Genomic DNA, 17,947 nt, shown 5'->3' with positions numbered 1-17,947 from the left:
AGCTCGTCTCATTTTTTAACATATTTTTAAAAAACTTTACGATTTTTCTCAAATATAAAATTACTATACATGTAATCGGCTGTTCTGTTAATAACATGTTGAGGTTAGAACGTATCAAAAGTAAACATCGTGCGGTGTTATTGTAATATTTTTCTCTAAATTATAATAAATGGTTTTAGACCAGTATAATGCACCGTTTGTGATATTTAATGTTGCGATAAGACAATTGTGTTTATTACTCGCACTTTCTTAAAAAGTAACTACGGTCGTGGTAAGTGGGAATTTGACAGTTATCTTTTCGAGTGTATTTGTTAAAGTCATGAGAAATAAAATTTCTTTTTTCTTACCTTCTCAGTTTTATTTATTTATTTTTTTTATATTTACTATCTATTCTAAATATGTGAGAGTGTTTTATATACATGATTAACTGAAACAAAAAATGTTTATTCGATCTGCATTTCTAGTTATAATAATATAAATACACGTAAGGAAAGTTATTTAAATCATGATGAAAACAGTAAATAATAAAAAATTTAAACAAATTTGTACGACCAACTTTCTGTTCTTTATTTGGTTAGATTTTCCAGGAGGAGATAGATATCAGTTACATCTTAGGTTTTGTAAGATTTACTGCACCAGAAGAAATTTGGTTTGTAATCATACTTCTTATTTTTTGTTAAATTCACCCATAATTCTTTAAAAGAAAATTGCATATCATTGGCCTATTAAGCACTTATATTATCTGCATTTCAAAACAAGTTGCCAAAAGGATTGATGAATGGAAGTTTATGTATAAAGTATTACATACATTTCTATTTGAACAAGAATTATTAGTCCATTATGCTCGGTAGGAGACATCATCAGCACTAAAAAATGTTGCAAATGTGAATCTGGAGTTAGGAATAAGTTAAACTAAAAGGATTATTGATCAGTTAAAATATTTTTATACTTGAAATTTCACAAGTTTATTGAATTATTTTTTTTTAAGAAGCTTACAAATATACTTCTTGTGAATGCATAATGTCATCGTGATTATTGTTTATCTATTAATGATTAAATTGAAATATTACTTTTCATAAGAAAACTATAAATGCAACATCTTTTATATATTTCATGTAGATTTAAAAAAAATGAAAAATACATTTTCTAGTGAAAATTTACATCTATTGTATGTGTTATTGAAATGAGCTGTGTTTCATTTGAGATTAGTATATTAGAAAAGTTATATAATTTTGGCAATATCTTTATAATGTTTTTGAATATTCCACATAAGTATGTTAAAATCATGTAAGTCTAAGAAATTCATTATTAAATAACAACCAAAAAATAAGCTGTTATATAAAGATATCCAATAATTGAGTAATGTCTTAATGATAACATTTAGTGGTTCTACAGGAATATGGTGCAAATTAAAGGTATAAATTAATTTGGTTGGTTTTGAATAGCGAGTTACTACTGGTTCACTCTGATTGATGGTGTTAAATAATGGAAGTGCCATAATTAACCTGAAATGGACAGACTAGCGGCAAAACTGTCAATGAACTCGTAAAATTTCAAAGTAAAATAAATGTATCTCACCAATTAAAACAAAATCTGTAATAGAAAATAGTAAATTAATATTTCTTGTAGTTTTTAGATTTATATTTTACTGTTATATGATTTTGATGTAATATTTACAGATGGATGATCAAGCTTGCCCAAGATGCAAAACTACAAAGTATCGGAATCCTTCTTTAAAACTTATGGTTAATATATGTGGCCATGCACTTTGTGAAAGTTGTGTTGATCTTCTATTTTTAAAAGGTATTTGTTGTTTTCTGAGCATAAAGAATATTTACTTATCATGCTAAAAATAAATCAGTTAGTGTCAATCCATTTGAAGTGACCCAAGGGTGGTTACTTGACCGATTCAAAAAAAAATTGAAACTTACCCACTTGTTCCCTACATGTTTTAGGACCTTAAAACTTTTTTATTAGCAGTTTACCTGTGGTGGCCATTTTTGTTACGATATATTACCATTAATATTATTTATGGTAAAACTACTAACATACACGTACATATAAAAATATAATTCAAACTGTGTATGCCATCCCTGCCTCTTAAAAAAAATTACCAAAAGTGAAATTTCACTATTTTTCATGTTCAGCATTATTGGTAATTTTCTCATAGAAGGAAGAGAGATAGGTAAATAAACCACTGAACCAATCTTTTACCTTGAGAAAATATGATTAAATTAGTTTTTGTTTCATCTTTCCAGGACCAATAGTTTTTTTAGTTATGATTTTTTCCGTAAACCCTTACCATCACAAAAATAGGTGTGTGCATTGTATCAAAAATGGCCGCCACAGGTAAATGGCTTAATTAGAATACTTACAAAAAATTGTTTTAAGATCCTGAAACATATAGGAATCAAGTGGGTAAGTTTCATCAATTTTTTTTAATTGGTCAAGCAATCAGCGTATGTTTTTTTGGGATGCTTCAAATGGATTGACCCGTTAGTAGTTAACTGTACACTTTATTATTTTTTTATTTAATTGCAATGTTCCTTAAGTATAGAAGCATAGTCAACAACCACTGATCCACACCAGTGACTGACATGCATGCATTATACAGATTAGTGAAAACCACGGACTAAACTGAGGGGTTTTATGTTTGCATTTTTTTTAAATTTGAGTATATGGATTTAATTGGAGGCTTTTGCTGTCATTTTCTAATTGGAGAAGGAGGCAAAACGTATGAATGAATATGCCCACATTTATTAACATAAGTTTGTATTTCTAGTGATGTTCAAATAGACTCACAAGAGTAAGATTTAATAGATCTCAACTAGGTCCACGTTGACATTTTTCAACAGCTCCATCATGACATCTTGACAACATTTAATGACTGACCACAGCATCTCTATAGTAAGAGAACATTCTTCAGTTACTGAATCTACAAAGTTTTTGTAGTGATTGACTACAAGATGCACTTAAGTTCATATCTAGATAAGCTAGGGATTTGGTTGTGAATTTTCTAAAATCTGAAATTGCAGATGTGTAGTAGAATCCAAGGCTCTACTTAATATATAAAGTAAGATTATGGTGAATCTTACATTATATCTTACTATAATGGTGATTATGGTGAATTGGCACAGCGTGAATAAACCTATTATCAACAAACTATATTTTTTCTTCACCATCCTCCACTGTACAGCTAACTTCAAATTTTCCATATAAAAAATAATTCATCCTTTTGTGACAGTTTTCCTTGATGTACCTTCTAGTATAAAGTAATTAATGAAAAGTTAGTGTATACCTTAAAATTTTAAATGTACCCTAGAAGAGCATGATAAAACAAGAGTAATAATTAGAAGTTTACATATTGAAACGATGGCAATGGTCATTTTCTTATCCAATCTCCAGTGTATTTATTCAGAATTATAATAAAAATTATTATAAAAGATTATAATAGAAATTAAATATTAAGATTTAATAAAAAAGCAAGATTATGATAAAAAGTAAAAATTATTTAGTAATTTAAATTTTATTTTCAAATCATGAATATTAAAGATAAGGATCAATGTGTAAACTTTATTTGTTTTTGTTGTAAAATGTAGACAAGAAATGAAAAAAAATGTTTCACTGGTATTGTTTAGCCTCCCTCAACGTGAGAGATCAGTTAATAATATAAAATATTTTGGTTTAATACATAGTACTTAATTTATTGTAAATAATAATGATTGTATATGTTTTATACAGGTTCTGGCTCATGTCCAGAATGTAATGTTCCACTGCGTCGTTGCAATTTCCGTGTTCAGTTATTTGAAGATTCAACTGTTGAAAAAGAAGTTGATATTAGAAAAAGAGTTTTAAGAGACTTTAATAAAAAAGAAGAAGATTTTATGTCATTAAAAGAATACAATGATTATCTAGAAGAGGTAGAATGTATTATATATAATTTAACTAATAATATTGATGTAATAGAAACAAATAAAAGAATTGAACAATATAAAAAGGAAAATAAAGAAATGATATTAAGAAATAAAATAAAAATTGGTAAAGAAGAATTAGAGTTAGAAGAATTACTGGAAGAAGAAAAACAATGTGATGAAATTAGGAAAAAAGAATTAATTAAAGAAGAACAAGAATTAAAAAAGAAAAAAATTAGAGAAAAAGAAGCACTTATTGATGAATTAATGTTTTCTAATGCTGATGCAAAAAATATAGTAAATGCTTTTACTCAAAGTGCTCAAGCTGCTAAGGAAGAATTAAAACAGACTACTTCATCTCCTGCGCCTAAAGCGACACAATTTTCAACAGGTATAAAATTTGGAAGAGCGCAGCATACAGTTTATCCAATGCCAAAGATAGAAGATGGGCCATTATTTACATATAAGGCACCCGAAGTTGTGGTAGATGGCCCTGAACCTCCATTGTGGAATTCTATTGAAACTACTGGGTATATAGTTCACATGAGACCAGAAACAATTGAAGAACGTGCTGGTGGTTATACAGCTAATATTGCATGTATGCGAGCCTTACAAGAAGCATTTGTTGGACTTTATCATGTTAAACAACGCCCTGAACCAGGTTTGTGCTTATTATTATAAAACCTCTTTCTTCTTAATCAATTTCCTGGTTTGAGTGATGGTTAATTACAGGCTGTTTTCTCAAAATCTTGAAAATAATTACTTTTATTGTTTATAGCACTTCAGATTGTCAATGGTCATCATTTTATAATTATTGGTTAGAAGGATGTCTAACCAATAAGAAAAAAAATGTCTAACTAAATAAGAAAAAAGAAAGAAAATTGCTTACATTAGAAAGCCACAGTTAAATATGTAAAAGTAAATATGAGAATATAATTGAATTATTATTTTCAGAATGTAGAGTGGCTTGCAAATTAATCCATACACAATGTTATTTAATAAAAAGTAACTTTATTTAGAAAAAAAATCATACCTGTTGTACAATATGTGAATATCTAGTAAATTATGTGCCCTCATTTATTCTTAATCACTTTATATACACAGTTTAGCATCAATTCAACAAGTGTAGTACACATTTTTTTTTATTTCTTCATTGTGAAACCATACCAATATTATTGAGGTCAATTTTTATGATACAATTATTTTTGAGTTGTTTTTTGACTAATGCTCAAAGATTTTCAATTGGATTTAAGTCTGGAGAGTTGCCTGGCATGTTTCATTCTTTGAAAAATTTTTCTACTTTTTTGGCAGTATGGCATGCGTCAAGTCTTGTTGTATGGAACCCTTTGCCCCTGAACATAAAAATGTGACTCCTCAGAAAAGATAACAGTTAACCAGTCTTCTTTGGTCCAGTTAGCATGTGCTTTGGCCCACAAGAGACTTTTTTTTTGCTCAATATTGGTGTTAAGGCTGCGTTTTAGCTGACTGATTAGTTTCCATTCAGCTGCAAGAAATTGGCATCTAATACTTGGCATATGTAAATCTGTTCCACTGGCTTCTAATTCTTGATTTAAGTCCACAGCAGATAATTTTGGCTCAAGTTTATTTTTTGTTACTAATAACCGATCTTGTGTTGGAGTAGCTTTTCTTTTATGACCACATTTGCCTTTCCTTTGAAGTAAAATGGAACCAGTTTCTTTAATTTGTTTTTCATAATCCATCATCACAATCAGAAGCTGTTTGTGTCATATGCTCAGAAAAATAAACAATTTTGAAACACTTTCTTGGAGCTATCCATTATTATATATTCAAGACGTAGAACGAAAAGTACAAAAATGAAATTGACTTCCTCAAAACATTATTTATAACATGAAAAATGCTAAAGTGACAATTTTTTTTGAAATTTCACTTTAGAGTGACAAATGAAGAGGTGTTGCAACAAATAGATGAAAAAAGAAGCATTTGGAAAAATATAGCTAAAAGAAGAGACAGACTTATAGGCTACACTTAAGGCATCCTGGAATAGTCGCTTTTATATTGGAGGGACAGGTAGAAGGAAAAAATTGTGTAGGCAGGCAACATTTGGAATATGTAAAACAAATTGTTAGGGATGTAGGATGTAGGAGGTATACTGAAGAAACGACTAGCACTAGATAGGGAATCTTGGAGAGCTGCATCAAACCAGTCAAATGACTAAAGACAAAAAAATATGTGATTCAACTATATCATGATGTCATGAATGTTGCCAATATAAAAACCAAAAGTTATCATAAATCCTTATTACAATAACTATTTTAAACTGTATGTGGCAATTCCAAAAACATTTTGAATCTACTTTGTACGTCACATTTTACTATAAACAGTGTGTTCTACTAGAAACACACCTTTGCCTTTAAAATTCTATTTTGCTTATTAAGTAGTTGACTTGCTTACTATGTTATTAAAATTCTATACATTAGCTTTTTTGAGGTTGCAGGATTCTGGTTCAGATGCATGGTTATTTTAACAAATTTACATGCCTTTATAATTGTATGGAGGTTAAGTTTAAATTAACTCATTGTCTCATGAATAGTTACTGTGAGTCTATACAAGACCAGCCATCTCATTATTAACCTTATTTAATTAATAATGTAGGTAACTACATCCACATCAGTACTTAACAAACAGTATAGCATATTGTTAAATTAAGTAATATAAAAGCCAATATTGGTATCTACGAACATTCTGCACCACACAGAAAAAATTAGAGACAAATTTGTTATGAAGTAATTTTTTTTTTGTAACATTTTATTCTGTAGATTTACTGCTATGGGCTCATAACAATTCCTTCCAAATTTTCCCCATATTCTTAGTGCAGTGCTATATTATTTCTGATGTTTTTTATTCAGCAGCTTTCAACATTTATTTATTGTTAAAAAAAAACTACTATTAATAAAGCTTTTCATTGGTTGTTTTTCCACTTAATTTTTTAAGTCATTCACTGTGAAGCTGTTGAATCCTTCAAAAACCATGTTTTTGTGGTACCTACTTCAGAGTGGAGAAAATGTTTCAAGAATTGGTTCGAACACATGCAAAAGTATTTAATCTTAAAGGCGAATATTTTGAAAAACAATTAGTACCAAAAGATTTTTTTTCTTTCATTGTTTTTGTAAAAACTTAAAAAGGTGACCCTCATATGGCTATAAGAATGTTTAAATATTGTACATCTGTTGCATGATTCAGCAGTAAATTTGTTTTCATATTAGTATGCTTGATTCTCATTCATGACCATTTAATAAAACATCTTTGAGAAATTTAAATAAAAAGATTCTGATAGGATTGAATTATTTTATGAAATTTGTCTATATTTTAATTATTGAACATAAATAATTTATTGTTTTATGGGTTCTTTTTTGCAGCAAATACTGATGGATGAGTCGTACCTGCATTAGTTTAATCACTGTTGAAGAACTTGGTGTGGTTATCTGCTCAAACCATTTATAAATAATGGGATTACTTTACAAACAATTAAAAAGATTAAGGGTATTTATTAATGTTGCACCTGAATTTTAAGGATTAAAGCATTAACTGCTTAAATTTCACTATAATATTAAAATTATATTTAAGAAATCTGTAATTTTTTAACAGAATGATACCTAAAAATGGGAAATTTAGATTCAAATTTTCTTTTTAATTCCAGCAGAATACTATTTCAACTGCAAATCTGTCATCAGATATTGCTATTTATTTTTGTGAGTAATCTCTTTCAATAATTAATATGAAAAAATGGAATCTATTATAATTAGTGTCAGTTCAAATGATTTTCCTGTATTTTACTATTTATCTCATTCTAAAATAAAGTTTTTACAAGGAAACTTGTCTTTGTAGACAGTTAATTTACTTGTGTTAGTAACTGTATGCTGTTTACTGAACTTTCTCTCTTATCCCTTTATAACTCATAAAATTCAAGACTAATTCACAATATACCATTTTATAAGCTACCTTAATTAACTTTAAGATATCTACATACATCTTACATTCTAATCCTCACATTTAATGAATATGAATTTCAATAATGTAATTAAACATAGATTTAGTTAAGAAAAAACATGTTTGAGCCATAAAAATATCTGTTTTAATCTCCATCCATCAATGTTACAAAAGAACATATCTACATATAGAGGTTGATAAGTATTTTGAAGATTTCAGTATGTCCATGATTGTGAGTGGGTCTAAGATTGTTGAATTACAAGAAAAAATAAAAATATATATTAACACTTTTTTTTCATTGTAAATATATAGTAAAGTTATGAAATGCATTTTGAATTGTTTTAAAATATTTGAAAAGCATTTTTAAATTAGGTAACAGTCTCTTTGTATTATTATAATTCCTGTGATAATTACACAATTTCAAGTTTTTATTTCTTTTTATGTAGTTAATGTGTAATTTGTTTATAGATATGTGTAAATAAATGATTGTGATCCAAAACTTGTCTTATGATCATGTTAGTATATAATGAATAAAAAGCTTTTTTTTTAAATTGTACATTTATTTGTAAATTTATTTTTGATATGACTTATGTTGTTAAATTTAAAGATGTTTTTGATGTATTTTATGAAACACAATTTATTTATAGTATATTGTCATTTGGGTAATTAGTTTGTGATTTAATTAGTTATTTTCAAAATATGAATTTATTTATTTTATATTATTTTAATTTATATAAAAACTATAATATTAGTAATCATTTTTATGATTTACTCAGGTAATTTAGAATTAATTATTTAAAATAAATATTATATTACACTTCATGTTTGTTTTTTTTTCTGTCATAATTTATTTTTATGTAAAGATAATTTGTATGATATTTAATAAATTAATTTTGTTTTGTTTTTATCTTTTTAAACGGTGTTATTTATTTATTTTTATTATATTATTTACATTTCTTTTAATAACATTTAGTGGAATTTATATCCTGTAGATGACGTTAATAGTTGTTCCCATAAAAGGATTCAGAAAAAATGTCAAATTAATATTGGGTACCATTGCTGAGAGGTAGATAAAGCCCCATGACCTAAGAGAAATCTAGTGAAACGTGATATTAATTGAATTAAGTAAAAATAAATAGACAAGTATTATCATATATGTGTTTTTTTTAAATATATATATATAAAAAACATATTTAAAATACATATTAAAAAAATGCAAGAATTGCAGTTTTTTTTTATTGATCATTCTGCTAGCTTTTGAAAAGGAAAATTCACAGGGAATAAGATTTTTGTATGTAAATAGAGGCAGATTTGTTCTGGTTATAAATCATTAGTACCAAAGTACATGGTGTGTTACCTCAAATTTTCAGATATTAATTTTACAGATGACATAGATGTGAATTAATTATTACAGAAATGGTAAGGATAAGTAAAAGTAACATGTCTGAGATTATACTAACAAAGAGAAATGCTCTTAAATAGTCAGTTTTGAACTGTTAATTAATGTAAAAATTCATGCCCCTTTCTACTCTGAAATATCCACAATCATTATTAAAATATTAAATAATCACTGCTGAAAACAGACGGTCTGTCAGCAAGAAGGCAGATGAGAATATACCAATGATGAAAAAGTAAAAGTAATCCAGTGTTCTAAAGTAACCTGGATCAAAGACCTCTGAAAGGAGACTGTGGACCGTTCAGTAGTTGATTAACTAGCCAACAAATTAACAGATGATCTCTGCAACAAAGCCATCAAACTTTCCAGGCTTTGAGCTGTGTAGCTAAAAGCATTGGAGAACTACAGCTGTATCTTCCAAGTTAATCCTCATTTATTTTACTACCTCTTTATTCAGTATAATACAGTTATTAAATTTTCTAGAGGTAAAATAGTCTCCCTATCTAATCTCTAGATTTAGATGATTCGAATAGGTCATCTCAAAATAAATAAAAATCATAATGTTCTCAGAGTCTGGGTGTAAAATATTCAATTTTTAAAAAAAATTCATCGGTTTGATGAATTAAAACAAGATTGGTTAATATTAGATACAATAGGGGTTAGTGAAATGGAGTATGAGTAGGATTTTTTGTTAATTTAAAAAAATGAAGGAATATGAATATACTATTACAAGCACCACACTGAGAGAATTATTTTAGTCAGTATAGATCTTACTCAGAAGATGTAAAGTAGACAATTTCATCAGTTATGGACAACGAGATGATAGAAATAAAAATCTGAGACATAATTCAGTTTCTTCATAAACTGACATTCTTTCAAGCAAGGCAATTGGAAAAGTGACAGTTACAGAAAGATAATGAAAAATACAAATTATTCATAAGGGGAATCAATTGTGTATCTCATGTAATATGATAATCAAATGGACTTAAACTAAACATATATTTTGAGAATAATTATATTCATTTATATGTCTTCCATCCCAGTAAGTAAATCAATTTTAATTTGAGAATTTATTATCTTTCAGCAGGCTGCAAGCTCAGTACAGTTTGGGAGTTATAATTATCTAATCATCAGCTGACCATTTGCCAGATAATACCAATAACTGAAATAGATCTTGTAACAATCAATCTAGTTCAAGAAATTACTACAAGTTTCACTGAATTTGAAGTAGGATCTTGGAGCATCAGGAAACAAGTTCTTTAAAATCATTAACACACAGATATTTAGTCACAATAATTAAGAAAATTAAATTTTACAATTAATGCATGCAGCAAACAAGTACCTTTACTAAGGGTAATTTTATTGCTAGTATGTAAATGAAAAACGCCCACTAAGTGAAATGATGTTAGAGAATAAAATACTATTTTAAAAAAGGTATTTGGAGGAATATAGTAAAAAGGAGAGTGGTCTTTTTTTGATGAATTGGTGAGAGCTTTGTCTTTCACCTGGAGATTCTGGGTTCTAATCCCAAATATTTTTCAAATCCAATAGATTTTACCTCTAGTTTGGCATTAGAAAGGGCATCCAGCTGTAAAAATTCTGTCACATACCACTCTTCTAGTCCTGGAAAAATGTAAATGCATAAAAAAATAGTATTTTAGAATATTGACACGCTAATGAATTATACATAAAACTAGATATTCAGCCAGAAGAATAAATAGGTCTATGTCAAATAGTTGTGTATAGATAATTAGCAAATAAGATTTATATTTAAAATACTGTAAAGTAACATCTAGTACAGCTAGAAAGGGATGGGTTGATGGCATCAAAAAGTAATATTGATAAACAAAATATTCATCTTATTAAAACCATAGCTCATAAATTTAAAAAGGCAGGTTACAATGCAGCCTTCAGAACAAAAAACCATCATGCTTAGAAAAAATCACCTAGCATATTGTTATACATGTGACATTGTTAAATAAAGATAATAATGAACATATTAAAGTCAATATTTGCTAACCACATATGGAAACAAGTTATCAATGGAAACATCTGTCGCATTATTAAAATTAAAATGATAGATTGATAGTTCGACAATAAATAAATATGTAACTTTTATAAGTAGCTGAAAATCAACAATCTTTAAATCTACAAAAAGAGTTCATGTAGTACATGCTGCTGGAAAAAGTAAAAGTGGGGTTTGTTGTCACAGATAACTAACAATTTATTACTACTTTATTAAAATTAATCTTTTTAAGATTCATATTATTCATCTGTACTCTTAAATTACATTTAAGTTCTATTAAACAAGCTACCTAGTACTTAATGTTGAGATAAGACAATCTTACCTTAATTTTTAATGAAGTTCTTTTGCAGGATCCCACATTCTCAGTAATGATTGAAATAATTCTGTATTGCAAATAAAAATTATGAAAATTCCGTATTAATTTATACAAGTGCTGCTATCTGTTGCAATTTTTATAAGATTGTCTCCCTCAAACATTGATTATGTACCAAATAAAATAATAGTAGAAGTTAATTTATTCAGATGTCAATATTGAAATAAAGGACTACCAAATTGAAACATCAGTATGTAGTACACAGTAATATAATAATTTATATGACAATGCAATTTATTTCTTAGTATTAAGTTTTTGATTATACCTACTGGTTATCCTCTTATTGTAATTAGTAATCTAGTGGTTAGCTTTTATTGTAATGGGTACTAAACTTTTTTTATGATTTTAGTTAAATTTTTATTCTCTTTGGATTAAGAAGACTTGTTTTACATTGTCAATTCTTAAAATATTCTTATTAAATTAGTAATATTATCTACATTAGTGGGTTGTGTAGTTATTTATCAAATTTTAAAATTAAACTTATGTGGTTTTAAAATACCGTGTTAGATTCGGTCTATATGGCAAAATTATTTATGTATCATTGGAACTATTAGCACTGGTATGTTGAAGCTGGTGTATCGCTATGATAAATTACTTAATTCATGTGGCGATTATATAGAGAAGTAGTATAAGGTATGTAGTTGAAGAGAAATAAAAAATATTTATAAAGTTTGCAGAATAAATTTTTTTACAATGAAACGGTCTTTACTTTAGAGATAACTCTCGTAATTTGGTTCAGTTTGTAGTTGCTAAAATTTAAATTTTAAATTTATAACCAACTACAAAAAAATAAGTTACATCATCAACAGGAAACTAGTTTTTAAAATTAACACATCAAAATTTTAGATGTTTAAACACATGAAGTTTGATATGTTTACCCGTACATATATAAAAGTCAAATTGAGGAACTCATTTCTTTTTTAACTAAGTTAAAAATAATAAAAAATAAATAATTATTATTAAAAAAAATAATAATAATAAAAATATTTAAGTAATCAAAAGAACAATATAGCCTAACTGTTGATAATTATTTTTAGGGCAACTGATTTCATACCAAATTATTTTAAGTTATGTTAACAATTTTTTCTGATATTTTTTCTTTTAATATTAACTCATGATAGGCTCATTACAAAATATAATACATTAAGATTTTACAAAGCTCTTTATCCTTCAGAAAATACTTACAGATGATATGAAATGCTACACAAAGTTTCTCTTAAAATGTTGTACAGTCAGCAGTCTCTTAATCTGGAGATCAATGGACTGGAAAAAAGTCATCAATGTTGCCAGCCCTCCTTACAAAAAAAAAATCAATGGTCTATTGTGGTTCCTGCTTTGGACATTTCATCATTATTTATTTTTTTACTCTATTCAAAGGAAAAAGAAACTAAAAATAACAAGGAGTTGCAACAAAATTATTAATATTTTGCAAATAATAAAAACAAATAGAAAATTTAGTTACGATAATTAAATTTTTACATCTGAACTCAAAGGAATGCTTACAAAGTTTTAATTTTATAATATTGACTGCAAAACAAAAGTTGCATGACCATAAAACTTATCAAGTTTTTAAAACTTCTATTTTAATCCATCTTGCTTTTAAAAACTACCTTATTTTAAAAATACAGCCATTGTGAATATATATATGCTTCACCAGTATGTATTAAGATAACATTAAATGGTGCAAATTTACAATTGAATAATTTCTGTGAAATTTAATTTACTTTCGATCAGTACAATGTTACAATAAGCAAAATAGCTTATTGTATATGCTAATAGCTTATTGTGTATGCTATATGAGCATCTGAGTAATCTATTTCATTCTGTCACTATCTTCTGATAGTATTAATAATGTTGTATTACATACTGTTCAAGAGAAAAAAGAATATAAGGCATTTCAAACTTTTAGTATTTTTCTAAAAGTTTATATGAAATTTTGGTCTATCAAGAAACTTTAATTAGACATTATTGATATTTACTTTAGATGGAGTTTTCTTATAAAACTTAGAATTGTAAATTATTGAATGACTGCTGTTTCTGAATTTATTGACAAAATTATAAATATCAGAATTCTTTAAACTCAATCACCAAAAAAATAAAAAATCATCTAAAAATAAATATGTTTTATATATATAGTGTTTAAATAAACAAAATTTAATGTTTATGAAAGTACATTTATTTGCTTCTTGCTCTGTTCTATTTTTGATAATGAGCCTGTGATGCCTTGAGGAACAATACAGAGTTGTTTTCTCTGAAAATAATATGTTAATAACAATAACCAAATAGAGTGAGGGGTATCATTGACATCAACCACAAATCAGTGGATGTGGTACACTGATACACAAAAGTATATTTGACAGTGAATAAAGCGATTGATGGAAAACCATTTTACTAAGTATGCCTATGGGACACGTTTTACTTTTTACTGAAATTACCTATGCCACTTGAGGTCACATATAATCCACTTGAGTATAGCATCTAACAAAAAATAATAATAAGTTAATTCACACAAAACTTGACAAAATATATTCCAATAAAAAAACTCTTGTGTAGTTTTGGATTTTTTGTTTCTGACGCCTTCACTACTTTGTAGTTAGAAATGCACTGATTTTCAGAGTCAATGCACTACTTATCTTCATTTAGTGAGTAGACCTTACACACAACAATCAACTTTCAACTCAATCACCACTGTGACTACTGCACAAGCGCATATGAGAAATACACCACTACACAGTCAATGTAATCTTAAATCGAGATTATGTTATCTGTTGTCAACTTTAAATTGACCGTAACTTAACAATTCAACCAATCTTCATCAAATTTTCACATATACAATTTCAGATACACTAGTACATCATATCTAAATTTCAATGAAATTGATCAAATAGTCTTGGACATTTTCAAGCCACAAATTTTAGACATAGGTTATATATATAAATTTAATTATATGATTGTTAACAATATTGTAAATTTTTTCAAAAAGACTAAAAATAAACAGTATATATTTATTTATTTATTTTTTTATATTGAGTATATTTATCTTCCTTTCTTAGATTCATCATAACTAAATCACCTGTTCATATATTTCATTTTGAAAACTCACTGTACTCACTAAGTTTTTAAAACTGCTGTTAAGCAGTACAGTAAATTTTGATGCCCAACAAATGCTAAACTCTCTGATTACAGCAAGTTTTGAAAATGGATTATATCCGAAACAGGTTATAATCACATTTAATTGTGATGGAACTAAGAAAGGTAAATAAATGTATTCAATATAAAAATTATAACAATCTTACCAGAAAATGTATATATTTTAATAACAAAATTAAAATTACAAACATTTTTCATTTACATAGAGATTGCCTATGTGAAGATTATTTATAACAATTGTTCTAAAAGTTATATATATGATTACTATTACTAATCTAATATTAATTATGTAGTAGTGTATGTTCTACTTTTTTTTTTAAATAGCAATAAACAAAAAAATTTTTTGAGTACTTGTAAAATTCATTATCCCCTGAAGTACAACTTAATTGGGGGATTGCTATCAATGAGATTAATAAAAAGAAAAGAGGAATATTTCTGCTGTGTTTTACAATGTATTAAATAATATAATTCATCTAATACCATATATTAATAAAATTTTATTAAATTAACAAGAATTTAGTTCATATCTATATTTCCATAAAAAAAATACTCTGAAATCACAGCATATGGTACCAAAATTCAAATTTTGAAAAAACAATATCTTTTAATTATTTGTGGATTTTCTCAGCTTCATAACACGTATTTAACCCACTTGGTCTAGTGGTAAATCATAATTGCAAACCAGCTAATTTCAAAGCCGAGAGTTCTAAAGTTCAAATCCTAGTAAAGGCAGCTACTTTAATAAGGATTTGAATACAAGATCATGGATACCAGTGTTCTTTGCTGGTTTGGTTTTAATTATCCACACATCTCAGGGATGATCGACCTGAGACTATGCAAGACTACTTCATTTACATTCATACGTTTCATCTTCATTCATCCTCTGAATGAAGCTACCTTTCATTAACTGTTTGGCAAAGCATTATACTGTGACTATCTTCTGTAGTATTTAATAACGTATATTATATTAAAAATTACTTTGTTATTACTGTTAAATAGAACAATTTAGATTCGGAGTAACAGTACAAGGTGAAAAGATAAAGATGCTACGATTTGCTGATGATATAGTAATTCTATCTGAGAGTAAAAAGGATTTAGAAGAAACAATGAATGGCATAGATGAAGTCCTACGCAAGAACTACGGGATAAAAATAAACAAGAGCAAAACAAAAGTAATGAAATGTAGTACAAATAACAAAGATTGACCACTGAATGTGAAAATAGGAGGAGAAAAGATTATGGAGGTAGAAGAATTTTGTTATTTGGGAAGTAGAATTACTAAAGATGGACAAAGCAGGAGCGATATAAAATGCCGAATAGCACAAGCGAAATGAGCCTTCACAGAAATATAATTTGTTTATATCAAAAATTATTTAAAGGTCAGGAAAAGATTTTTGAAAGTATATGTTTGGAGTGTTGCTTTATATGGAAGTGAAACTTGGATGATCGGACTATCTGAGAAGAAAAGATTAGCTGCTTTTAAAATAAATGTGGTGCTGTAGGAGAATGTTAAAAATCAGATGGGTGGATAAAGTGACAAATGAAGAGGTGTTGTGGCAAATAGATGAAGAAAGAAGCATTTGGAAAAATATAGTTAAAAGAAGAGACAGACTTATAGGCCACATACTAAGGCATCCTGGAATAGTCGCTTTAATATTGGAAGGACAGATAGAAGGAAAAAATTGTGTAGGCAGGCCACGTTTGGAATATGTAAAACAAATTGTCAGGGATGTAGGATTTAGGGGTATACCAAAATGAAATGACTAGCACTAGATAGGGAATCTTGGAAAGCTCATCAAACTAGTCAAATGACTAATGACAAAAAAAACTTTGTTATGAAACCATTCAGTGACACTTGACAATGTGTATTAGAGTGCAGATTTTTAAATTTAACTATAAAATTAAACTCCCCTTAATTTTAATAATTATTTCTTATTTTTAAATGAAAAAAAAAAAATACTTTTCTTCTAATTTCTCAAGGTAAAAATTATTCTGAATACATAATACATTATTTTATATTATATACCAAATAAATTTAGTTTCTGCAAATTTTGATTTTATAAAAGAAAGTGCTTGTTATAAACAAGAATAAACAATTGTGTTATTTTATGGAACACAATTGAATATTGCCCATCATACTTCAGATTTTTGTCGGTAACAATTCCAAGGTATTTTATATGTCTAGCAAAGCTGAACTTCATTTTATTTGTCTAGGAAAGTCAAACTTTGCTAGATAGGTTAAGCTAAAACTAGTTATAGTTTGAATTCTGATAACAGTTATAACTAGGAAAAATAACTTATTATTATTCATATTAGATATAGTTTTTCTGTTTGAAAAATAGAAAATTTTAATTTCTTTATTAGACTATTAATATTTTTAATTTTAATTAATTTTAATTATTTGTATAATTTTCAACAATTCTCAATTTGTAGTAACTCACTTCTTACAACTTAAAACTCAGTTTTGTTTGATTTACATTAGTGCAACTTAATGAGTATAAAGTTACAGTAATATAACAGTTAAAGAACTGCGTAATTTTTTTTCATATAAATTTTAATGCACTGACATTTCAACGTTTGCCGATTGAAATAGCAAAAATGAAACACAAAAATAGCATTAACAAAGCCATATCAGCTGGTTCAAATTTAAAAACTGTTCTACCAAATGTTGTAAAGTAGTAATATATTAATAATTTACATAGAAAAAGTAATTTTCAATGGATATCTAAAGATTAAATTGCATTAGATAACGTGCAAGTATCTAGCAAAATTTAATTTTGCTAAATATCCATTGAAAAGTTCTTTTTACTTCCTTGTTCGAAGTAAAGCAAGTATTGTGATAGAGAAAAATTTTGGTTTTCTGATTTCAACGGAAATATCTATTTTGATCATCTCTGAATCCATTTTGACTAGTTTCGGCGTGACTTCTGTACGTACGTTCATACTATGTGCGTATGTATCTCGCATAACACTCGTTTAAGCATAACTTCCGATCAACCGTAGGATGTTGAAATTTAGGCTGTTGTAACATCTAGTTGTGCATTCACCCTTTGACTGCAATCGACTTGACCAAAAATATCAAAAAAAGGCCACAATCCAAAAAATTTGGATTTTGAACTTTT

At 27.3% G+C, this 17,947-nt stretch overlaps 1 protein-coding gene across 1 annotated transcript; it reads left to right on the top strand.

Annotated features, from left to right (window-relative positions):
• The first annotated feature begins 82 nt into the window (after window positions 1-82).
• Mat1 (CDK-activating kinase assembly factor) lies at window positions 83-8,681 on the top strand. Its single transcript, XM_075360839.1, has 4 exons — window positions 83-271; window positions 1,680-1,803; window positions 3,742-4,572; window positions 7,310-8,681. The coding sequence occupies exons 2-4, from the start codon at window positions 1,680-1,682 to the stop codon at window positions 7,324-7,326; spliced, it is 972 nt and encodes a 323-aa protein (XP_075216954.1). The 5' UTR covers window positions 83-271; the 3' UTR covers window positions 7,327-8,681.
• The last annotated feature ends 9,266 nt before the right edge of the window (window positions 8,682-17,947 follow it).

This window comes from Lycorma delicatula, chromosome 3 (assembly GCF_047948215.1).
Source record: "Lycorma delicatula isolate Av1 chromosome 3, ASM4794821v1, whole genome shotgun sequence".
In the NCBI taxonomy this organism is placed as follows: Eukaryota; Metazoa; Arthropoda; class Insecta; order Hemiptera; family Fulgoridae; genus Lycorma; species Lycorma delicatula.
The sequence above is the reverse complement of the archived record's forward strand: the minus strand, read 5'-3'. Positions and strand labels throughout refer to the sequence as shown.